The following is a 21,634-nucleotide window of genomic DNA, read 5'->3' on the forward strand; positions in this document are numbered from 1 at the left end:
CCGCCCTGCCGCCCGTCCACGCGTGAGCGTGCGTTGCCGGCCCCGCTCTTGCGACACCGCGTTCCCTCCGGTTCGGTGAGTCCGGCTGCGGTGCCTGCAGCGAAGCCCGGCTGTTACGGATGAGTAATGCTTCGCGCTGCTGCTGTGCAGCGACAGAACACGAGCAGCTCTCTGGCAGCTTCTGGCTGAGGTTATGTGAACACGCTCACGTACGTTATGAGGGCTGTGGGAAGCTGCTCTCTGGGTCGTGGTGGAGCTGCTCGGGCCGTATATCGCATCCTCTGTCAGAAAAGGTGCCCGTTCTGGAGCTGCAGAGAGTGGCACTTCGTCACATTTGAATGAATGCTCTGCAGAATGGGAGCAGCGCTTCTTAGTGCAGTAAGAGGTACAAAAGTACACTTGTTTCCCACATCATTTATAAAGTCTGGATCAATTGCAATGAAGTGATATTATTTATTATCATGACATTATGCCATCTAGCAGGTTCCTCGGGAACTGCACATCTCCACAGCATCCGGTGCCACATTAGCCACGGCGTTGCTGTTTGCTTCCATCCCAGACACAGCCCTGCACCAGGAGCAGCTCTGTGAGCACGGTCCCAAAGCACTGTAGGGGACACCCTGTGTTTGTGCTTCCAGAGACACTGCTGGATGTGTGCCTGCAGTGTGGGGCATTTCCTGTCTTGGGGAGGCCTGGCGTAGCACCTTGCAGCATTAGAAAATCCATGTCTGGCTGTGAGCAGTGCATAGGACAACCACAATCTCAGGGCTGCAAACAGCTGGGTGCTGCCACACGCATGAGCACAGCAAGAGTCCTCCTGAAAACACGGCACATCCGAGGACACAGGGTGACACGTGACACTGTGCTTGGCATCTCTGTTCTGCACTGCCTGCTTAGGCTGGGGGTTTGGTTACAGCCAGCACTGGGCAGAGAGCACCCCAAGCACAGCTGCCATAGCCCAGCTGCAGGCACAGCTGCAGGTTGGTGCCTTGTGGTTAAGGGCTGCCTGGGGATGGAAAGTATCCTCACTAGACTTCCTCTCCACTTGCTGTGCCACACCATTGCAGCCCCCCTTGCTCTGTTAATGCTCCCAATGGCGGTCTCTTTCTGCTTCATTTCCCAGCCAGGAGCCAATGCTGTGAGGACAGCAGTACAGCACTCTGCAGGGCCTGCACAGCCCTGTTGCCCATGGGAAGGAGAGCAGCCTGCTCCCTACTTGTGTCACACACCAGTAGCTACTGAGCATCACCTGCCTCTGTGCACCAGCCTGGAGAGCTTTTCAGTGGCGTGGGAAAGTCTGTGAGATATAATCTCTCCTGAGCAACCCGACCTTCCCTGCACACAGTGCTGCGCATGGCTCTTGGCAGCGCTCCCCCTTCCTGCCCTGCTCCACCTCCTCCTCCTCACTGCTGCTGGACCATGTTCCTGACATTGGTGCCCCACTGCTGGAGCTGGGGTGAGGGTCTGCATGGCTTTGGGGAGAGCAGCAGAAATGTGATGGTTCTGCCAAGGCAGTGCACCTGTGGGAAAAGTGGATGCAATGAGGCCACATGCCTGGGGATGTATTGATTCTGTCAGTGTGTGAGCTATGATCACAGCCTGGGTAGCAGTGTTTCTCATCTTGCTGTAGCAGCGGACAGACAGACAGAATGAAGCATTTCAAACAGGCATTTTGGTATTTTTCCAAAACAAAGTGGTTTAGTGGATCTGTAATTGTGATAAACTGAAGTTTCAGCTCTTTGTTCCAAAGTAAGACACAAGGAAGTGTCAGGATTTCCCATTAAATGGAAAGCCAGAGTGGGTTCCAGGCCCAGGGGCAGGATGGGTGCTGCATCCCCTGTGCCAACACTGCTCCTCTGGCCTTGTCTATCTGCTGGGTGCTCAGGCAGCCCGAGGTGTGCCAGCCAAGCGGGGGACAGACAGCATGAGGCATGCTCTGCTTTCAAGGAAAAGGTCATTAATGCCTTTAACTGACACCTCCTGCCAAGCTTCATGAGCACCAAAGGGCAGCATCACCCATCCCGATGGACCGGAGTATGGAATGAGCGATGCCAGGACAGAGTGAGGACCATGCAGTGACAGCCCTGTGTCCCCTCGCACACTGAGGGCTGCTGCCGGCGCTGGGGCACACCTCTTGCTGCAGTTGTTTTTCAGCCACCCAGGGCAGGTACACCCTACTTCCTGCACGGGAGGCCCCGGCGCTTCCTGCTGCTATAATTAGGCAGTGGGGAACGGGGTGCAAACCCTCCCCTAGTCTTTGGGGATGATCATGGGGCTGTACCGCGCATCGAGGGACAGTGTGGCATCGGGGCAGCGTCCTCTGCCCGACGCGCAGCGGGCAGCAGTGAGGAGCTGCAGCCACCCCGCCAGCTTCCTGCCCGCAGCAACACACAGCCGCGTGTCGACCTTCCCGCACTGCACCAGGCAGGAGGGCGATTGTATCTCTGCGGCTGTGGAATAAGTGCAGTCTGAACAACTCTCCCGAAGGCTCCAGCGGGGCCAATGCCATCCCGGGGCCCAGCCTGCAGCACACAGCTCCCTGCGGCGCTGCTGCTCCAGAGAGGAGCGAGCCCGTTCCCAAAGGCTCTGAGTGCTGTGACCCCAGGCAGATGCACATCGTGTGGCTCCTCTGCCAACACCAGGGATCTCTGTCCCAGCTGTGCTCTGGACCCGCTGGGTGAGGCCACCACCCCGCCGTGCTGCCCGGGCTGGGATGCAGCTGAGGACCGGGGGGGGGCTGGCAGATGCAGCCCCACACAGAGCGGAATTGTCTTTGTGTCTCTGGGGGAGGTTCGTACAAGGTCTGCTCGTGGGGCTGGGGCTGGTGACGCCGCTGAAAGGAGCGTTGTGAAACTGCATGAATAATGAATGGCCGTCACATGAATGGTTCGGACACAGTCCTGAGCTCCCAGGGCTGCCTGGGAGCAAAATGGAGGAGAAGCTGTCCAGAAAGAACAGTGTTTCCTTGAGGCAAAACGCGCGGGTGTCACCGCGTTCGGAAATGAGCTGCTGCTGCTGGACGACTCCCGGGATTTGCATGAAGAACCAGAACAGCGGTTTCGCTCCGGGGCAGCGCGGCCGGCAGGGCGGCCAGGCGCGAGCAGAAACGAACTCCTCGAGGCGGAGCACCGCGCACACGGCCGGGTTCAGAGCCTCCGCGCCCCCCGGCGGCGGTGCGGGGACGTCCGGAACCTCAGCGCCCGGAACGCGGCTCCGGGGAGGCGGGGAGCGGCGGAGCGCTGTGGGCGAGGCGCAGGAAGTGGGGCGGACGCGCTTCCGGTTCCACCAGGCCGCATGGGCAGGAAGCGGGGCGCGGGGCTGGGCCGCTCTCTGCAGCGACAGCGCGGCTCGGAGCGGCGTGGAGCCGCGTCATGGGTAGGGGCCGGGGTGAGGGGGGGGGCTGGGGGAGCCGGGATTCACGGAGTAACGGCGGTGTCTGTCTCGGCAGCTGCACGCCAGCGAGGTGGTGAGCGAGAGCGGCCCGGAGCGGCGCTCGGCGGTGGAGCAGAGTCCGCTGGAGGAGTTCCTGGCCACGGCGGAGCTCGCCGGCACTCGCTTCGTGGCCGGTGAGGGGCTCGGGGGCCTGGGAGGCGGCCGGGAAGGGGAGGGGAGCGGGGCTGGGCGCGGGGGCGGGCCGTGGGGTCCGGAGCCAGAGAAGGGTCAGAAGGGGCGGGAGTGGTGGCGGGGCTGGTGGCGGCTGGCTCGGGGTGACGCTGCCATGGTCTCTCCCACCGGCTATGCAGAGCGCCTGAACATCCAGTTTGTGTCTGCCCAGAGCCGCACTGGCCTGCTCACGGCCCAGGAGGCCCAGCACGTCCGGCAGCTGCATGAGGAGAACCGGCAGTTCCTGCGCATCCCTCGGAGGTGGGTCCTGCAGGGTTGGGCCAGCGCTACACTGTGCAGTAGGCTGAGCTGCAGGCCTGGGGATGGCACGTTGTTTCACCAGTGAATACACCAATACTTTATTTACCAATGCAGAAGTTATTTCCTGACCTACACGAACCTGCTGTAAGTGGCAGTGCAGCTGCCTGCAGGTGCTGCCAGTCCCAACATGTCTGCGCTGATTGGATGTGTTTACAGCTCAAAGCCTGGCACTGCTGGAGCTGCAGGTTGTTCCCACCTAGCAAACCTTTCCAGAGCTCTTGCAGCCCAGAATGCCCACTGTATCCTGGACAGCATCAAAAGAATTGTGGCCAGCAGGTCAAGGGAAGTTCTGCCCCTCTATTCTGTGCTGGTGAGACCTCACCTGGAGTACTGTGTCCTGATGTGGAGTCTTCAGTGTAAGAGATAACATGGACCTGTTGGGGTGCATCCATAGAGAAGAGAGCCACAGAAATGATCCAGGAGATGGAACACCTCCCTGTGAGGACAGGCTGAGAGAGCTGGGACTGTGGAACCTGGTGAAGAGAAGATTATGGGGAGACCTGAGAGCAGCCTTTCAGTAGCTGGAGGGGGACTGTAAGAAGGAAGGGGACAGACTCTTCAGCAGGGTCTGTTGTGAATAGGACAAGGGGAATGGTCGCAAAATAGGGGTGAAAAGATTTATGTTGGGTGTAAGAAAAAGTTTTTTTGTGTTAAGATTAGTGAAGTACTGGCCCGGGTTACCTAGAGAGGTGGTGGTGCCCTGTCTCTGGAGACACTCAAGGTCAGGCTGGATGGGGCTCTGAGCACCTGATGGAGATGTAGGTGTCCATGTTCATTGCAGGGCTTTGGATTAGTTGGAAGTGACCTTTAAAGGTCACCTCAGATGATTCTATGATTCTCTCTGTGTGGTGGACCCTAATTAAACACCCTGCAAATGTTAGCTGCAAAAACCAGTCTTCTGAGATCTGTTATGTGTGGGACAGCAGCCTGTTGTGTTAGCTGGTGGGATTTAGAGGGAACAAGGAAATGGAGGAGTACTTGAAGCTGCAGAAAAGAGATGTGTGCATGTGTGAACTGCAGCCGTATCAGTGTAGCTGAGTGTGTGGTGACTGTGTTCTTCATGAATGTGTATTGCAGCAATGTATGTAGTATAACTGCTAAAACTGTCCATTCACTCCAAAATGTGCTTGTTGCAGGCCATATTGGGATAGGACAACCAGTTCTGAAGACTTGAAGCAAGCTGAGAGAGAGAGCTTTCTTGAGTGGAGGCGACAGCTTGCCCAGTGAGTATGCTGCTTGTGCCTGTGGCAAATGAGCTGGTTGGAATCTGAAACACAGGCAGAGGTGGATTGTGTTTATCCTTGCTAGACTTCTAAAAACGACTTATTCTCAGTGGCATTCTGCACTTATTCTTGAAGTCTGGACATCCCAGCCACAGTTCAGGCATGTCTTTATCATAAGCTTTGTGTAGTTCTCTTCTGTATGCATGTTCTTGTACTGAGTATAGCCAAGATTCTTGTAGTACCTACCATAGTTGCTGCTTCCTGTTTTCCAGATTCTGTTATCTGGTTTGTTAAAATGCTTCATTAAACTTTGTCCCTGTGATACCTTGATGTTTGTAATGGAGCGTTATGTTCTGCTCTTGCCTGTGGAATGAGCTTAAGAGCAGCAGTGCTGCCCTGAATTTCTATAGCATGGTGCTGCTAGCCCTGTCTAGAGCAGGTTGTGCTGCTCCCATGCTGCCTTGGCTAGCTTGGCAGGTTAGGTTGTATGTGCACAATGAACCCACTTTACTCTGAGCAAAGTCACTCATGCTCTAGTAACAGTGAGTTAAAGATTGCGTAGACTGTCCCATTATTTTCTCAAAGGTGAAACTTGGTGGCTCTGAGATTTCACAAGCATTCTTTTTGCGTGTTTTTTGTGCTTTCCATAGTTTACTGCTTCACCCTTCTTACAGTCTGGAGCCAGTGTGTACCTGTTGAACCAATGTTCTGCTAGCAGAAATAGTACCCGCTGCTCGAGTCTGATTATTATTGCTCTCTCTGCAGCCAAAGCCTCCTGGGTCTAAGGAGGAATTGGTGCTGTGCTCATTGCCTGACATAAGCCAAATATGATGTATTTTCTCTGTTTTGCCATAGCCTTGAGGAAGAAAAAAAGTTAATTCTAACCCCGTTTGAAAGAAACTTGGAATTTTGGCGTCAGCTTTGGAGAGTCATTGAAAGAAGGTAAAAAAAAAAAAAAAACAAAAAAAAACTATTTGCTTTTTAAAATTATTGTGTATTGTTCTTTTTATTTCCCTTGAATTGAAGCCTTTGAATCAAATATCAAGTGTCTGAGCACAGGAAATGCAATTACAATAACTAATATTTTATTATCAGCTCTGAAATGATTTTGCTTTGAAGTGATCAAAAGTTGATGGCAGGAGGAGCAGCTGATTATAGTGCATGTTGTGTCTCAGCATGGCAACTCTGCAGTCTGTTTGTTGTGAGCCTCTGAGAGTTGTTCAGATGCTGCTGCCCTTGGCCTCTTCTGGTAATCACGTGGGAGGCATCTTTTGAGGATGTTTCTTTGAGGTCTCTTGCCAAGATTAACCCTTGCCCCCCTCTCTCTACCACACAGCTATATCCTGAATTCCAGGGCTGAGAGACAAGGAAGAACGACTAAGTAGTATTTGGAAAAAAAGAGCCTTTTGCTCTTTGGCTTCTTGTCATGCAGAGAAATTGCAACAGTGCACAAAAGAGAACAGCCTGTCATCACAGAAATAGCTTTGTTTGCTCTTGGAATACAATAGGAGCGCTATCTCCTAAGTTAATCTGATGGAGGCATTTAATTTCACTAGTAATTAAGTTTGAGAGCATCTCTTCTGATTTTCTTAAAATTGAAAAATACTTCAGCAGTGAGGTCATGGTGAGCTTATCCTTTTACAGAAGTGGCTTTGTACTGGGTTCCACTGGGGCTCTAAGTGTGTGAGACCTGGGTTGGAAGCATCTGCTGCAGTGTATCAGCATGTGCACTGTGATTGTGTATTCTGAGGTGGCTGCAGTGTGTTATTAATGCCTTTCTGCTCGTATTGCGATTTTTTATTTAGGGTAGGGTGAATATGTATGCCAGCTTAGAACTTAGTGGGAAAATCTTCCAATCCCTTACTTTGCTGGCTAAATATGATTGCTCGTCAGCCTTTTCTTGTCACCCAGCTGTGTGATTGAACAATTTTCTGTATCCTATCAGAGTACAAGTGTCAGCTTTCTTTCAGTCTCTCTTCAGTACTTCTTTTTACCCATGTAACTTATTTGATGACTCCCTTGGGGTTGGAGGGATTGTTTTATTTTTTTTATCCAACTGCATGGTGATTAGTGACTTAATTCCTCCATTCAACCAGCTGTGTTCTGAAGCTGTCCCGAGATAACAGAAATGAGCAAGTAGAATCATGAGACAAACAGAATTGGCGTACTTGCTTTCTCTTTGCTTACAAGGAGAACTGGCTGAGTGAGACTAGCACTGTATAGCAATATTGGCTAGTGACACAAACATCTTTTTGGGGCATGTGGGATGCTAAGATGCTTTGTTAATTCAGTAAAGGACTTAATAGGTTAATGCAATTCAAATAAGTGAAATTCATAACAAAGTCTGAAAGCGAGTAAAGCATTATTTCTTTCTTTGTGACAGTATAAGGAGGAGTATTTCACAATGTTCTTTTTATTTTTTTTTAGTGATATTGTTGTCCAGATTGTGGATGCTAGAAACCCCCTTCTATTTAGATGCCAAGATCTGGTAAGTAAACCATCTTCCTGATTGTTTTCATTTTTATTTCTGAGAGCTTATGCATGTGATTTATTTATTTTTTTTATATGTTAAGCCACGTAACACCTTGAAGCTGTTCTACTTTTGTGCTTAACTGAATACCTTAAGCAAGTACTCTAACATCAAATTATTTTTAAGTTCTTTTTCTGCAGGCATGACACTGCAGATATCATATTGCTCCTCCTTGCTCATTAGAAGTGCCCATGCTTAATCACCTCACTTTTAATTCCTTTGTGCTGTGGGTGATGGAATGAGCAGCGAGATGGAATAAAAATGGTGGTTATCACTGTAATGAAAAAAGGATTAAAAATTATTGGAGGGACAACTTTGTAATGAAAATCTGTACAATGTCATATCACTGCAATATAAGATTGCTTGAACAACTGCTCTTAGGAGTCCCTGCTGTGATGTGCTGGCTAATGTCTTGCCATCAGTCTAAGCAGACAAGATGTTGGCGTTAGTAGCCAGGAACAGCACGTATTGCAGTAGTTGAGTGCTTCAATTCTGTGCTTGTAGCTGTCTGCACAACACCAGATCCATCTAGCCCAAGAGACAGTAAACCTAACTACACTTGCATGGAGCTGGATGGTGTAACTTGTCCTGCTGCTTTTCTATTACCCTGGGGGAGAAGTTGAAACCTTGGTAAGAGCTTATTTTTCCCTTGTTTTCTTCAGGAGAGTTATGTTAAGGAAGTCAGCAATGACAAGGAGAACATGATCCTGATAAACAAAGCGGATTTGCTGAGTGAAAAGCAGCGGGCTGCCTGGGCACAGTTCTTTGAGAAGGAGGGTGTTAAAGTGGTGTTCTGGTCGGCGTTGGCAGAGTGCAGACGGCTATCTGGAGAAGTAAAGGTGGGTGACCAGTTCAAACCGGGCGTGTGCTGGCTGCCACTAATAACTTGTTTTGCAGTTATGCCTCTGGTATATCTAAGGATATCTCTAGGAAAGGTACAGTCTCAGGGTAGGATTTCTCTCATGACCTGCGTGGCTGTAAAACAGTATTTTAATAATAGATTTGGGGGCAAAAAGTGGGGAGGGTAAAATGGAGAATGAACTGGTGCGCCTTTTAGTCATCGTAACCGTCATGAAATGGCTTGAGTTGGAAGAGACCATAAAGATCACCTAGTTACACCCCCTGCCATGGGCTGGCTGCCCCCCACCAGCTCAGGCTGCCCAGAACCCTGTTCATCCTGGTCTTGAACGCCTCCAGCGATGGAGCATCCACAACCCCTCTGGGAGGCAGGGCCAGCGCCTCACCACTTCTGAATAAAAAAGTTCCTCCTAATATCTAATCTAAATCTCTCCTCCTTTAATCTTTCTAGTTTAAAGGTCAAAATACTATTGTTATGAAGAACTCTTTATTTTTAAATGTGAATTGTTTGCAGGGAAAAAATATAAGGGATTGGACTGAGAATAAAGCATCTTGAAATTGTTTTGGAAATATTTAGATCTGATACAAAATGTTTCTGTGTTTAGAAATATTTTGAATATTTTGAAAATATTTCTTTATTCTAATTTTGGATATTCTAATATTCTATTTTCAAAAAAACATTTACTGGGCTCTGCTGCTGCTGTATGGAAAGATACAGCATGAGTGTGTTCACACTTGTGCTCCTGAAGACGGAGACCTCTAATAACTTCACAACAATGCTAACAGTACCCCTTGGAATATTTTTTTCAGTCTCCTAAAATGGACCAATTGTTCGTACGTCCTGCTTCAGTCCCCTAAATCCCCTAATGCAACATTAGGAGTTAATTGCCAGTCCTTGGGATCTGAGTGATAAAAAGATGATTGACTTACACTGCAGCACACAGAGTGCAGCTGTTTACTGCACTTGCTGTATTTAACTTTCACCTATGAAATACTGTTTACACAGGAACTGGATGCTGACAGTGTAGCAGATGACCTGAGTGATTCTGAGGAGGAAAGTTCCAGTCAAGAAGATGATGTCACTGCAGAAGATAGTACAGAAAGCACATCCACAGGCAGTGCTTTGCAAACTGAAAACCAGTGTTTGCTTTGTGACGATGACAGTAGTGATGAATATGAAGACTGTGAAGATGATGAAGAGGATGACTGGCAAACCTGTTCTGAAGATGAAGGTGGGGACAAAGTAAATGCTATTGCCCCAAAGAGTATGGAATGCACAACTGATACTGTTGCAGTGCAGCATGTAGTGCAAGAGCAGAACAGGAATGTCAAGAACTTTAGCCATCTGGTACAGAGAAATGAGCTACTGGAGATATTCAAAACCCTGCACAGTGGACCAAGGGTGAAGGATGGGGAAGTAAATGTTGGACTGGTGAGTTGGGCTTGGTGCTTAAAATGGGACTGGCTAAATTTAAGTTTAAGGGAAGCAGTCATGCTGTAGCCTGGCTCCATATAAGGCTTGCGTATAATTTCAGTACTTATTAAAATGCTTTTGTATCAGAGCACGATCCTGCGTAGTATCACTGTTACCCTTCCACTTGTCATCTAGGTGGGTTACCCTAACGTTGGCAAAAGTTCAACGATCAACACAATTCTTGGAGATAAGAAGGTGTCAGTGTCTGCAACACCAGGCCGCACGAAGCACTTCCAGGTATTGCTGACAAAGAGCTTTGCTGTATTTGTTTAGTTCTATGGTAGAAGAGAACATCATAATGAAATATTAATTACCACATGAACTTTTTGCCAGTCTGTTCACTGCCCAACAGAGCTTAGGTTAGAGAGGGTGGTCTCAATTTATATCATTTTGCAACTTCAGGCCTTGCTTCTAAACTCTTGCTACGCTTTGAGAGTATCTCAAGAGAGCTGCTCTGCCGTGGAGATATTTTCCATGTCTTAGGTAGCTTAACCTCCTAAAACTAAATGCGCCTGTAAATAGCTGAATGTCAAGCTTCAAACCATCCCTTCTTGTCCTTCCTTACTGCTGTGAGCATGCTGAATTATGCTGCCTTCTTCATATTAACCAAGCACATAATTTTGAATTGGCAGCTCCAATGATTTAGTAGACATTGTGACATTTGTACTTCTGCAATCTGCCACCGATGTCAAAATGTCCAACGCAGCTAAAGATTTCTGGATTGCTTTCTCCTCTGACAGTGGCCCATCAGACTGGAGAGCTGGAGATCTGCCTACCCAGATTTGGGCACCTTGTTTAGGAACCTTGGAAGTGCTGCTGTGTTCTGCATAGGATTTTCTTAATTCACTGGCTGGGGCCAGCAGGGCAGACATCTGTGTTAGTAAAGTTTCTGCTTATTCTCATTTGCATCTCTTTTACATGAGTGCATTTGATCTCTTGTTCCTTTTTCCTCCATGGATGCTGACTTGCCTTGTTGAACTCATTGTTTATTTGTTGTGTAGACTTTGTATGTGGAGCCTGGCCTGTGCCTCTGTGATTGCCCTGGTCTGGTGATGCCATCTTTCGTCTCCACCAAAGCAGAGATGATTTGTTCTGGAATTCTGCCTATAGACCAGATGAGGGATCATGTTCCACCCATTTCTTTAATATCCTTTGCATGAGGTTTGTGTGAATGTCTGCAAGAGGATCTGGAATATAGGATGTAGCATGTTACAGCCTTTCTAAGTGTATGTGTGTTCATGCATTGAGACCAGTGAGGGTGCATGTTGTGTAAAACAGCCTTGCTGTATTTGTCTTTCATTGTCTCATTTTAAGTTTATCCTATTTATTCTTTTATCAGACTTGCATTGCTTTTCTGGTTTGCAACAAGATCCCAAACAATTTTTAACCTGTGCTCTTAGAATGACATGGGCAGAGATTACTTTTGTAGCTGAAAATCACAAGGTGGTTTCCTTCACTAGTTTATGTTTGTCAGCATATCCCACGAAACGTTTTGGAAGCGACCTATGGAATAAATATCATAAGGCCAAGGGAAGATGAGGATCCAGATCGAAAGCCAACAGCTGAAGAGCTTCTAACAGCATATGGATGTGAGTGATGATCCCTTTAAAACCTGTCTCCTGTACCATATACATGGTCCTGAAAAACAGCCTTAGAAGATTTTAATCTCAGGTTTGTTATGCATTGAGCTTCCCGTTAGGACTTATCCTCCTCTCACAAAGGGCCTCTGTTAACAGCTAGTCTCATGTGTTATAATGGTGCTTTGCCAATTTCATCCAACAGACATAGTGATTGTGTTGCATTGGTTGGTTCATGAAATGTCCTGCCAGTCTGTAGTACGGCGCTGTATCCTTCAAGTTGTTCTTTGGTACTCTCATTGTTTTAGATACTTCCCATCAGCTGCATCTTGAATTAGATCAAAGAATGCAGTGAAGGCTTATCTACCTTGTCTGATTCTTTGATGCAGTTAATCTTCTCTGGCTCTAAAACAAAAATGATAAAACAGCAGGTTCCCTGGTGGCATTTTTCTGTCTTGCAGATATGAGAGGCTTTATGACAGCCCATGGTCAGCCAGACCAGCCAAGATCAGCTCGATACGTGCTAAAAGACTACGTCAGTGTAAGTTCTTACTACATTTGGGTTTTCTTTCCTGCTGGGAGGTGAACTGAAACTTTACTGGAGCATGAAGGATCACAATAAAGTGAATTCCATTCCTTTGGGTAAAATTGATGTACATCAAAATGTGCTTTAAATCAGGCTACTTTTATGTTTTAAATAAATGCAATCATCATCTTTTTAAAGCGCATAGAATCTCGTCAGGAAATGGAACCATTTTGTTTAGTTGGGTCAGTATTTATATATCAGAGGACTGCAGTTCTTAGTGTTGTAGTACTGCATGCTTCTATAGCACCCGTCAGAAACTTATTGTTGAGTATTTTTTAATAGGATTCTCCAGCACTCCTCAGAGAAACTTGTACTGTATTGTCTGAAGCTGGGTGTTGCAGCTGAAACAGCTGAAGGTTGTGCTTTGGATTAGAATGATACTTTTACTTAAAACTTGAGCCAATAGATGCCTGGGAAAAGAGACCAGACAGTCTGCCAGCACGAGTCCTCTGAAGTTCCAGGGCCCTTCTTAGCTGTGGAGTTGTTCTCTTTCTTCTGGAGGTCTTTGATTCTTTTGTTAACTCTGTACCATTATTTTCACAGGGGAAGCTGTTATACTGCCATCCACCTCCTGGCATTGACCCAGATGGTTTTCAGCACCAGCATGAAAGATGTCCAGAGAGCAGAACTGTCCAAGCCAGTGGACCAGAGAAGCCTAAAAAGAATACCAAAGCAAAACAAATCGAAAATGTTGTGGACAAATCATTTTTCCACCAGGTAAACCTGGGGGGGGGCGGGGGGAGGATTTTTTAGAAGTTATTACAGCAGCGTTGATATGTCACAGACACTGGAAAAAAATTGCTTTGAGGGTGAAGGCTTACTGAGTTAAGTTTGTGCGCTTTCATACTATGAGCTCTGCACATAACTTCTACCCAACATCTCTTTGTTCTTTTTATTATCTCATAAATCACTAGGAATGTCATAGGTGACTGAAAGATAGCTAATGAGGTACACAAGTTCATTTTAAAAGGGCATCAGGGTTGCCCTTGTTATGAGCTTAACATCAATCTTGAGCAAACAAGAGAAGGACAAAGAAAGGACACAGTAACCAGCAATGTGGTTTTGGACTATCTGATCCTCCAAGCTAACTTTCTTGAGATCTCTTATTTAGGGGGCATAATAAGCTTCTTTAAGGCAAACTGACTTAGTACTGTGTGGTTGTTTCGATTCAGAACCTGAGATCAGATGAAAAGAATAGAACATGGAATCTGAATTAAAATCTAGATAAGAAATCTGAAAGTGAGGTGGAAGATGGAAATTTCTCTGGTGTGCTTCTTGTTAGGTCCCACAAGGATCCATTTTGCCCCTACACTACTGAAAAGAATTATTAATGACTTGGAATTAAATGTCAAATCCATAACTGATGAAGTCTGCATACCTTATAAAGATCAGAGTGGAGTGTTAGCAGTGATGAGGATGTATCAGACAGTGTGATCCGTTCTGCTTGATTAGCTGGGTATGAACAGTGTTTGTTACAGCACAGCTAATGATAGTCATGCATTTTAAAACCAAGAACTTAAGACTCTTTTCAAAAACAGCTTTTCAGAAAGCTGTGACCTGAAAAGAATTTTTGGGATTACCAGACTCTTCCTCTGTCTGGCCAAAGTGCTGGCATGTCTGGCTGTGAGCCCCAGCAGTGCTACCCACACTACAGACTTGAGCAAGTTATTTTAGTCTCTGGCTTTCACAGACGCCAGATTTGTTTGTAAAGACAATGTGTTGTGTGCAAAGCAGAGACTGTGAGAATCGATCTTAGCGCCATAGCTCATGTCTGTTGGAGCTCTGTGTCTGGTAAACATTCCGCCTCTGCTCACAGTGCTGGGCACTGAGGACCTGGCTCAGTGAGGCACGGCTGCAGGCAGAACTGGAAAGCACTGGCAGACTTCACTCAGCCGCGTGGTTTGACCTTTCCTGCAGCTCTGGAGCTGGGGACTGAGCAAGTCTTGTAGGGTTTGAGCTCGCCTGTGTCTGGTTTTATTAATGTATCACAGATCCTTGTGATTGCATATCTTCTCATCGGTCACTGGTGGCTGTGTCCCCCCTTCCAGGAGAACGTTCGTGCTCTGATGAAAGGCGTCCGGGCTACGATGGGATACCGGCCTGGCAGTGGCCTTGTGTCTGTGCCTGCACCCAGTGCTGGGAGTGTGGTAGGAAAGCCCTGGAAAAAACATGGCAACAGGAACAAGAAGGAGAAAGTTCGCAGGATCACTAAGCATCTGGAGAATTAGCCATGGCCCTGATATCCTGCCTTGCCAGGGCAGGCTCATCACTGTCCTGCAGGCGTGGACTAAGGGAAGAATTTTAAGAGGGCATCACTAACTCACCTTGGGAGCTCTGCGATGTGGGTTGGCCTGGGCAGGGGATAAGAATGGGCTCTGATACTTTGGAGCTCATCTTTTCTGAGAGAAAAAAATGGACCTGGCCATTTGTGTTACCTGGAAGCCAGCCCGAGCATTTGGGCACTGCTAAGATGTCCTTTCGATGGAAGCAGATGGAGTTGTGCAGGAGTGTTTTTTCCTTAAGCAAACCCTGTAAAACTGACTAAAATCTTTATAAACAGTTGAATCTTAATGAGTGATGTTTGTTACCTCGTGAGATGCTATTGCTTATCTCTGTTTTTTTTTTGTTTTTTTTTTTTAAAGCTTGTTTGTTGATTTGACAGGATGCTTGAGTATGTTGAAAAATTACTTCAAAGATTTTTATTGCCATTTTCCTTTTCTACTCAGCCCTATTTTATGAAATCCTGCTCTGAAACCACTCCCTGTTTCCCAGCCTAAAGCAGAGCATGGAACACCGTTTAAGGGAAGCGCTGCCTTTATGCCCTTCACACTGAGCCGGTATCAGTTGTTTTTATGATTTCCTGTTGGTAATTTAAAACACTCTTTTCCACGTGGCTGGCAAAAAATCTGCTGGTGCTCATCCTAAAACATTGTGAGAATTTTACTTTGTGTATTGTTGTTTATATTGTCTTGCTGCCTGTTGTTATACATTATCTGATCTCAGAAGTATAATTAACAGCAGATTTCAGTATGTACTTTAGTATTTGATGCTAAAAAGATTCTGCTTACTTGGGGTTTGGACTTAAGCAGGACATATTCCTTGTTTTCCCTGCTAAGAAAATATTTGTGTATGTGGTCAGTGCTTTTCATTCCTCCTACAGCATGGAGTAATGATAGGACTGGAAAGGCTCACAAAGTCAATTTGGGCTTTGCTTTTAGGTGGTGGAGCACAGTAACAGATGTGAATGCTGGTCTCTGTTACTAAAAAAGGGAATGCTGTATTGTAATTTTTTCCTTTGCCTTAAGCATGGATGGAGATACAAAAGCAGTTGCTGAGTAGAGCCACAGCAGATGTGAGTCATGAAAGCAAACTGCTTTTGCCTTTGTGACCCTTTGTGCGCTGGTCCTCTGTAACTGATTTCACTGCACTGTATATGCAAAGGATCCCCTGACAGCAGAGCTCTCACCTTAGCTCCTGCTTTCCCTCGAGTCTCTGCATTCAAGTTCTTAATTACATAATTGGAAGAGAAGATACTTCCCTGACAACCATAATTACACTGAACGAGTACAGTTGATGGTATTTTAAGCTAATGTCCCATCAAGGACATTGGATTCTCAGAAGATGTTATTATGTCTGGCAGTCCTGGAGAATGTTTTTGCCTTTCATTCTTGAAGAGAATGTGCCTCAGCTAAATTGGTCTCCTACCAGACTTTCCCACCCTTGTAGGAGTGGGTTGTGCTTTTGTACCCAGTGCTATTCCCGGGTCCTAGTTGCCCAGAAATGCCCCTTTCTTTTTGCCTTATCTTAAGCTATTACTTGTCATATTATCTATCACGCTAACGTTGGAGCATCCTTCATATTTTTTTCTGTTCCACTTCTTTCTTGTCAAATCATTTTGAAATCTTAGCTCACATTGCATATACTTGGAGTTCTTATTGTGTTGTCAGCAAGATACAGTTAGGTCTCTGAGCTTCCCTGCTGGTTGGGCCTTCCCAAATCTTGCTGAATGACTAATATCCAAAGCAGAAGGCCCTGAGAAATTCTGCTTTTTGCTCACAGAAACCTTTTGCTGCAGAAGCTGCTGAGCCACTTATGGTGTTTGCATGAGTGAATGGAGGACAGCATAAATCTGAGCCAGCAGTGTTTGCTGAAGTGTGTTGCATGCAGACAGCTGCTTGATGTGCTAAAAGGCTTTTGCTTCAATAGAGGAAGAATCATAACCAAGAGTTCTGGACCCAAAAGCTTGTTAATGTTTTATGCTGCTGCTGAGCAGTGGGCAAACTAAATAATAGGCAAGGACAGTTAGTGCTTTAATGCTTTCCTGTGGTGGTTTGATCTGCTGATGAGCCACATCTGCCCTGCCTTACGCTTGCTGGGGAATGCTGGGCCAGCAGTGCTGACAGCTCAGCATAGCATCCCTGAGCAGCTGCCAGGCATGAGGCAATGCAAAATTTGCTGCTGCCACGAGCCTGCACAAAGCAGGCATTGTGCCTTGCTGCAGCCACCTGCTGGGTGAGCCTCTTTCTGCCTCTCTCAGTGCTTTCTGTAGGCATCAGATTTCCATTTTTGAGTGCCATTTGCTCACATGGAGGGAGCATGCGGGCTGTGACCAGCTACAGCTCGTTCTGTGAGTTTGCAGCATAACAGCACCCAGAGCTCTCTCTCCCCTCCTAGGGGCTTGCTTTGCTTGCTAGTGGCTTATTTTGCTTGCTAATGTTGCCTGTTGTGCTGCTACTCAGAGGGTTGGTTTGGGATGTGGTGGGGAGCTCAGGTAGAGAGAGAGAGCACAGGAGGTGTCCAGCACCGTCAGTGCTTGTTTGCTTCTGGATGAGAGGACCAGAAGTTGGGACCCCGGGATTAGTGCTGAGTGCCGTGCCCGCGAGTGCTGTACAGCTGTAGGGTCATAGCACTGGCCATTAATGCTTAGTATTTCTCTGGAGGATGCTGAAATCCCCTTTGCTGCCGTTAGGGGACGGCCTTGCCCAGCCGGAGGGAGGAATGCTCAAAGTGCCCGACTCATCCCGGGACATGAAAGGAGGTCACTGTGAGGGTGAGGAAAAGAAAAGCTGCTCCTGAGTCAGAGAAACTCTGTCCCACTGATTCTTTGTGACTGTGCAAAAGAGCCAGTCCCTGGGATGGTGTTGGTGTGGAAGGCCTGTGCTTGCTGTGGGGAGCAAACCTGGCTTTGGGCTGTTGCATTGAGCTAGCCAGGTCCCCCTGCACTTTTGTCACTTTGGTGTCGTAACAGTTGCGGCAAAGAAACAGAAACGTTATGTCCATGTGGGCAGTTACCACCCAGGCTTCTGTTGCTGCAAGAAGAGGGCAACTGGAACTCCCTGCAGAGCAGCCCTCAGCTGCCTCGCAGCTGGTTGTCCTCATACTCCTGGCAGCAGCTTCTGGCCCAGGCAGCTTTGGGGATATGCTCACCTGGGCGTGCAGAGACAACAGCTGTGTATCCACAGCGTGAGGCCATGATCACTGCCAGGATCTGGTGGGTGGGGAGGGTCTGTGATGTGCCACTCCAAAAGGTGACATGTCCCCAAGGGACAAGCACTGAGGGCAAGGCTGTCCTGGCTCAATGGCTGTGCTTCTGGCAGTACAGGATGATGCTTACAAAATGCCACTGCATGGGTCCCAGGGAAACCAGATGGTCCCTCTGTTAAATACCCTAAGTTTCACTCAGCCAGCACTTCCTGGGTTCCTCAGCCCTTCCCTCACATTGCCCGAGGATGAGGGAGTGCACAAGGATTGAAACCTAAATTTGTTCTGCTTTGAGCTTTGCTTGCATTGCTAAAGAGAAATCTGAAAGTTTTAGTTTCAGTTCCAGCTTGTTCCTTTTTTTTACGGGAAGAAGTGGCTCTTGTCTAGCATTGACTGCCCATGCCCTCCCTTGAATGTGGGTGTGGAATGGCCTTCCTTTACCAGTTGGGATTTGAAAAAGGGACTGTGCCTGGGCACCTTCCTCTCTAGGGTGACTTCGTGCCTCATAAGATGTGTGGTGTGGATTAGAAGAAGCTGTAGGATTGTGGGTGCAATCATGGGGAGGGAGCAGCCAGGCTGCATTACAGCATTGGCCATGTGCAAGTGCCATGGGCCACCTGCATGCTGCTGAGGCTGCAGCTGCAGTGTGTGGCATCCCGGGGACCTCGCAGCCCACGCTGATGTATTTGTGACACACAAAGTACTGCTTTGTCTGAAGCTTTCAAAGCCGTGGGCTGTGCCCTGCTGCCCTGACCCTGCAGCTGGGTGGGAGGCGGTGGGTGCTTGGCCTGAGCTGTGTCAGCTGCAGAGGATCCGGGATGGGGACCTGGGTAGTTCTGTGCTGCTTTCCACTGCACAAGTGAGGAGCAGAGCTGGCACCTCTCTCAGGCAGCGGGAAATGTGCTGCAGAGTGAGGATGGGGCACTGGGAGGCCAGACCCTGCCGTGGCATAAGGAGCCTTTGCAGAGCTCAGGCTGATAAGAACTCTGCAACCAGGTTTCCAAGGGCCCGTGTGAATTGCTGAGTGGCAAAGCTCAGAACTCCAGACGCCAGACAATGGAAAGGCTGGAAAGATAAAGGAGAGGAAATTCTGCTGTATTGCCTTTCCTATGGCGATAAGATAACACAAAGTGAAACAAGTGGTGGGCACCCCAGCTGCTCCCTGGAGTGGAAGAAAGATGTCTACTGGGGCCTCTGCAGTGCCTGGCGGGTGCTCCTGGGGCAGCATGAACGGGGTGAGTTTTGGGAAGAGGATGTGATGGGTTTGGTGCTGTTGGAGCAGCATTGGGAAGGCAAGGAGGAGCACCATTGCTGTGCCTCAGAGCATAGAGACAGGCAGGTCTGACATTGATCTGGCTGGAGGCACACTCTGAGGCAGCCCAGATTAGCTGCGGAAATCATTGTGGGATATTTTGGGCTGTAGAGTTCAGATGAATGATATGGAGACTGCAAGAAGCTGGGGCTGCCACCTCTGGCTTGGGAAGTCCTAGGGCTGTGCCTCAGGGAGCAGAAGGGTGGGTGAAAGGAGGTCACTGTGCTGCCCTCTCCGCTTTGTCCACACAGCTCCTGCTCTGGCCATGGCCTGGCCCAGGTTTGCCAGGACGAGGTGGACCCTGATCTGCTCCAGTGACTGTTTTGTGTCCCACCATTACAAATCAACTTTTGGATAGTGGCTGTGCTTGGTGGGTCAAGGCCAGGTCCTCCCTCGTGGATGTTTCTGAGGAACTTGTCAGCATTCTAGCAAGAAGTACTTGTTTCAGGTTGGATATTAGGAAAAATGTACTGTCAGAAAGACTGGTGCACTGGCAGAGGCTGCCCAGGGAGGTGGTGGGGTCACCATCCATGGAGGTGTTCAAATACCATGGACGTGTGGCACTGAGGGGCATGGGTTGATGAGCATGGTTGGAATGGGTTGATGGTTGGACTTAATCTTAGAGCTCTTTTCCACCCTTAATGATTCTGTGCTCTGTGCATAGCTCCCTCATCCTCACTTGAGCTAGGACCTGTGCAGGAACATCCCCATGCAGTGGAGCAGCTTGCAGTGGAGGTGGGGGCACTATGATGAGCACCATAGCCAGTGTGGTGGTGGGTGGTGAGTGCAACATAGCAGAATTATGGCCACTGCCACAATGAAGAAGGGCTGGAAGGAGGAACTGATTCCAAGACCAGTGGGAGCAGACCCAAGGCTGGGAATGGCGCGCATCTTCTCCCAGTGGGTGCTTCATGCCTACAGGGACCCAAGGCCCCTGCAGTGGAGAAGTCATGCCTTTGATGTGCTGTGAGGCTTCCCTGTGCCGCTCTGCAGCATTGTTGGGCAGGATCTGAGCAACCATTGTGTGAGACAAAACAAACCCTTCCTATCGTGTCAAAGGCTCATGGGGTGGCCCTGCTTTCAGCTGCTGGCTGAAGCATGAGCTCAGCCCTGCCAGAGCCCACTGATAACAATCTCCTTGCAAAAGGGTTCAAGTCCCCGCTCTGGCGGGTGATGTCACCTTATCAGCACTCGGGGCTGATGATAAAGAGATCAATCCAAGCCCAGCCGCCTCCCCACTGCAGCGCCGGCTGCAAACACAATGTGTGGGGCCCTGCGTGCTCCTTCCCAGCAGGAGGGTCGCGCAGCCCATGCTCCGTGCAGTGCTGGGATGGGAACAATAGTGGCTGTGGTGGTGCTGGCGGGTGGGCGACTCCTAAGAATCATGTGCTTACCCCAGCTGCAGCAGAGGCAATTTGTCAAAGTCCTATTTTCCTCTTGCTGATAAGATAGGGCTCATGGAGTACAATAATGTCTTCCTGAGATACAATTGTGTCTCTTCTACTCAGCGCACGCAGAGGGGAGGCTAATTTTGGCCTCACTAGGCTAGCAGGGGTGAGAGAGGCCACGCGGCTCTCTATGGAGACCAGGACAAGGGTCATGGTGCTAGCTGTGCTACTGCAAGTGATGAGTGTAGGCCTTTGGCAAGCTCTGCCCCAGCAGCTTGGAGAACACTTTTCCCCTGCCTTGTTCCATTGCTCCAGCTGCCAAGGCACAGTCGCCTCGTCCTCACTGAGTGCAGCACCAGTCTGTGCCTTTTGGGAGACACCAGCATCCCCAGCCTCCCTGTTGGTGCTCCAGCACTGCAGCCGCACAAGAAGCTGATGCAAGTAGCTTTGTGGTCATGCAGAAGATGTGGTGCTGCTTGGGGATGCAGTGCTGCTCACTCCGTGTATGTGCCCAGCACCTGCAGCTGTGTCCCCATCTCAGTGCCATTACAGCTACAAGAAAAAGTAGTAAAAGGCACAGTTGGCAAAATCTCACCTCATCCTCCCTGGGATCTGGGTCTTTTAAGTAAGAATGGAGAGAGTTCTGCAAGGAATTGGAGTGGGATATTTGGTAGGGGCTGGATCCTGCTTCCCTCACAGGGCAACGTGCAGCACTGCCTCCCAGCAGCACAGCCCCCTGGCAGAGCTGACGTTTCCATTCTGGCAAACTGCTTGGGATGCACTTTCTGCACAGCTTGAAATCTGAGCATAATGCTATCTTCATGAACCATATTCACCAGCCTGATAATGTGACCCAACAGAAGGTCAGTGGAAAAGTTAATATAACTTATTGGCTGATTTTAAAAAATCTAATCATCTGTTTTTCCTTTTTCCTGACCCCTCCCCCCCACCACCCGCACCCAGCGCCCTGCTGACATTTTCCAGCTATTCCCAAAACAATGGTGAGGGTGGGAATGCTGTGAGCAGGCAGATCTGAGGAGGTGGTTTTTCCTGTGCGGGTGCTGCTGCATCTTGCTGCTCTGGGATGGTGCAGGAGGTGCTTGAGCCAAGGACACTGGCACGGCCAAAGGCAAGGATAGCACCACTATGGTTGCAAGGACAAATTCTCTGGAAACAAGGCCCTTTGGGTGAGCTCTCCATCAGCCTTCTATGTCGGCATTCCTTCCTCTCAGCAGGAAGAAAACCTGGAGCAGTGTGTAGGTGGGTGCACACCTTTGCACA

General features: G+C 48.6%; 1 protein-coding gene and 1 long non-coding RNA gene across 2 annotated transcripts in view; one reads left to right on the forward strand and one right to left on the reverse strand.

Annotated features, from left to right (window-relative positions):
• On the forward strand, positions 1–14,743 carry LSG1 (large 60S subunit nuclear export GTPase 1). The gene is made up of 14 exons (XM_031596245.2): positions 1–3,375; positions 3,449–3,566; positions 3,744–3,864; positions 5,061–5,147; positions 6,003–6,089; positions 7,575–7,635; positions 8,340–8,516; positions 9,542–9,967; positions 10,145–10,246; positions 11,011–11,154; positions 11,475–11,598; positions 12,048–12,127; positions 12,716–12,889; positions 14,221–14,743. The coding sequence occupies exons 1-14, from the start codon at positions 3,295–3,297 to the stop codon at positions 14,398–14,400; spliced, it is 1,962 nt and encodes a 653-aa protein (XP_031452105.2). The 5' UTR covers positions 1–3,294; the 3' UTR covers positions 14,401–14,743.
• The window catches only part of LOC149916616 (uncharacterized), a 15,475-nt gene continuing 6,580 nt past the window's right edge, over positions 12,740–21,634 (reverse strand). Inside the window, exon 3 of the long non-coding RNA XR_016469648.1 lies at positions 12,740–12,827. This is a non-coding gene — a long non-coding RNA (uncharacterized LOC149916616). The remainder of the gene's footprint in view (positions 12,828–21,634) is intronic.

The sequence above is a fragment of the Phasianus colchicus genome, chromosome 10 (genome assembly GCF_987193195.1).
Source record: "Phasianus colchicus chromosome 10, bPhaCol1.hap1.1, whole genome shotgun sequence".
Lineage (NCBI taxonomy): Eukaryota > Metazoa > Chordata > Aves > Galliformes > Phasianidae > Phasianus > Phasianus colchicus.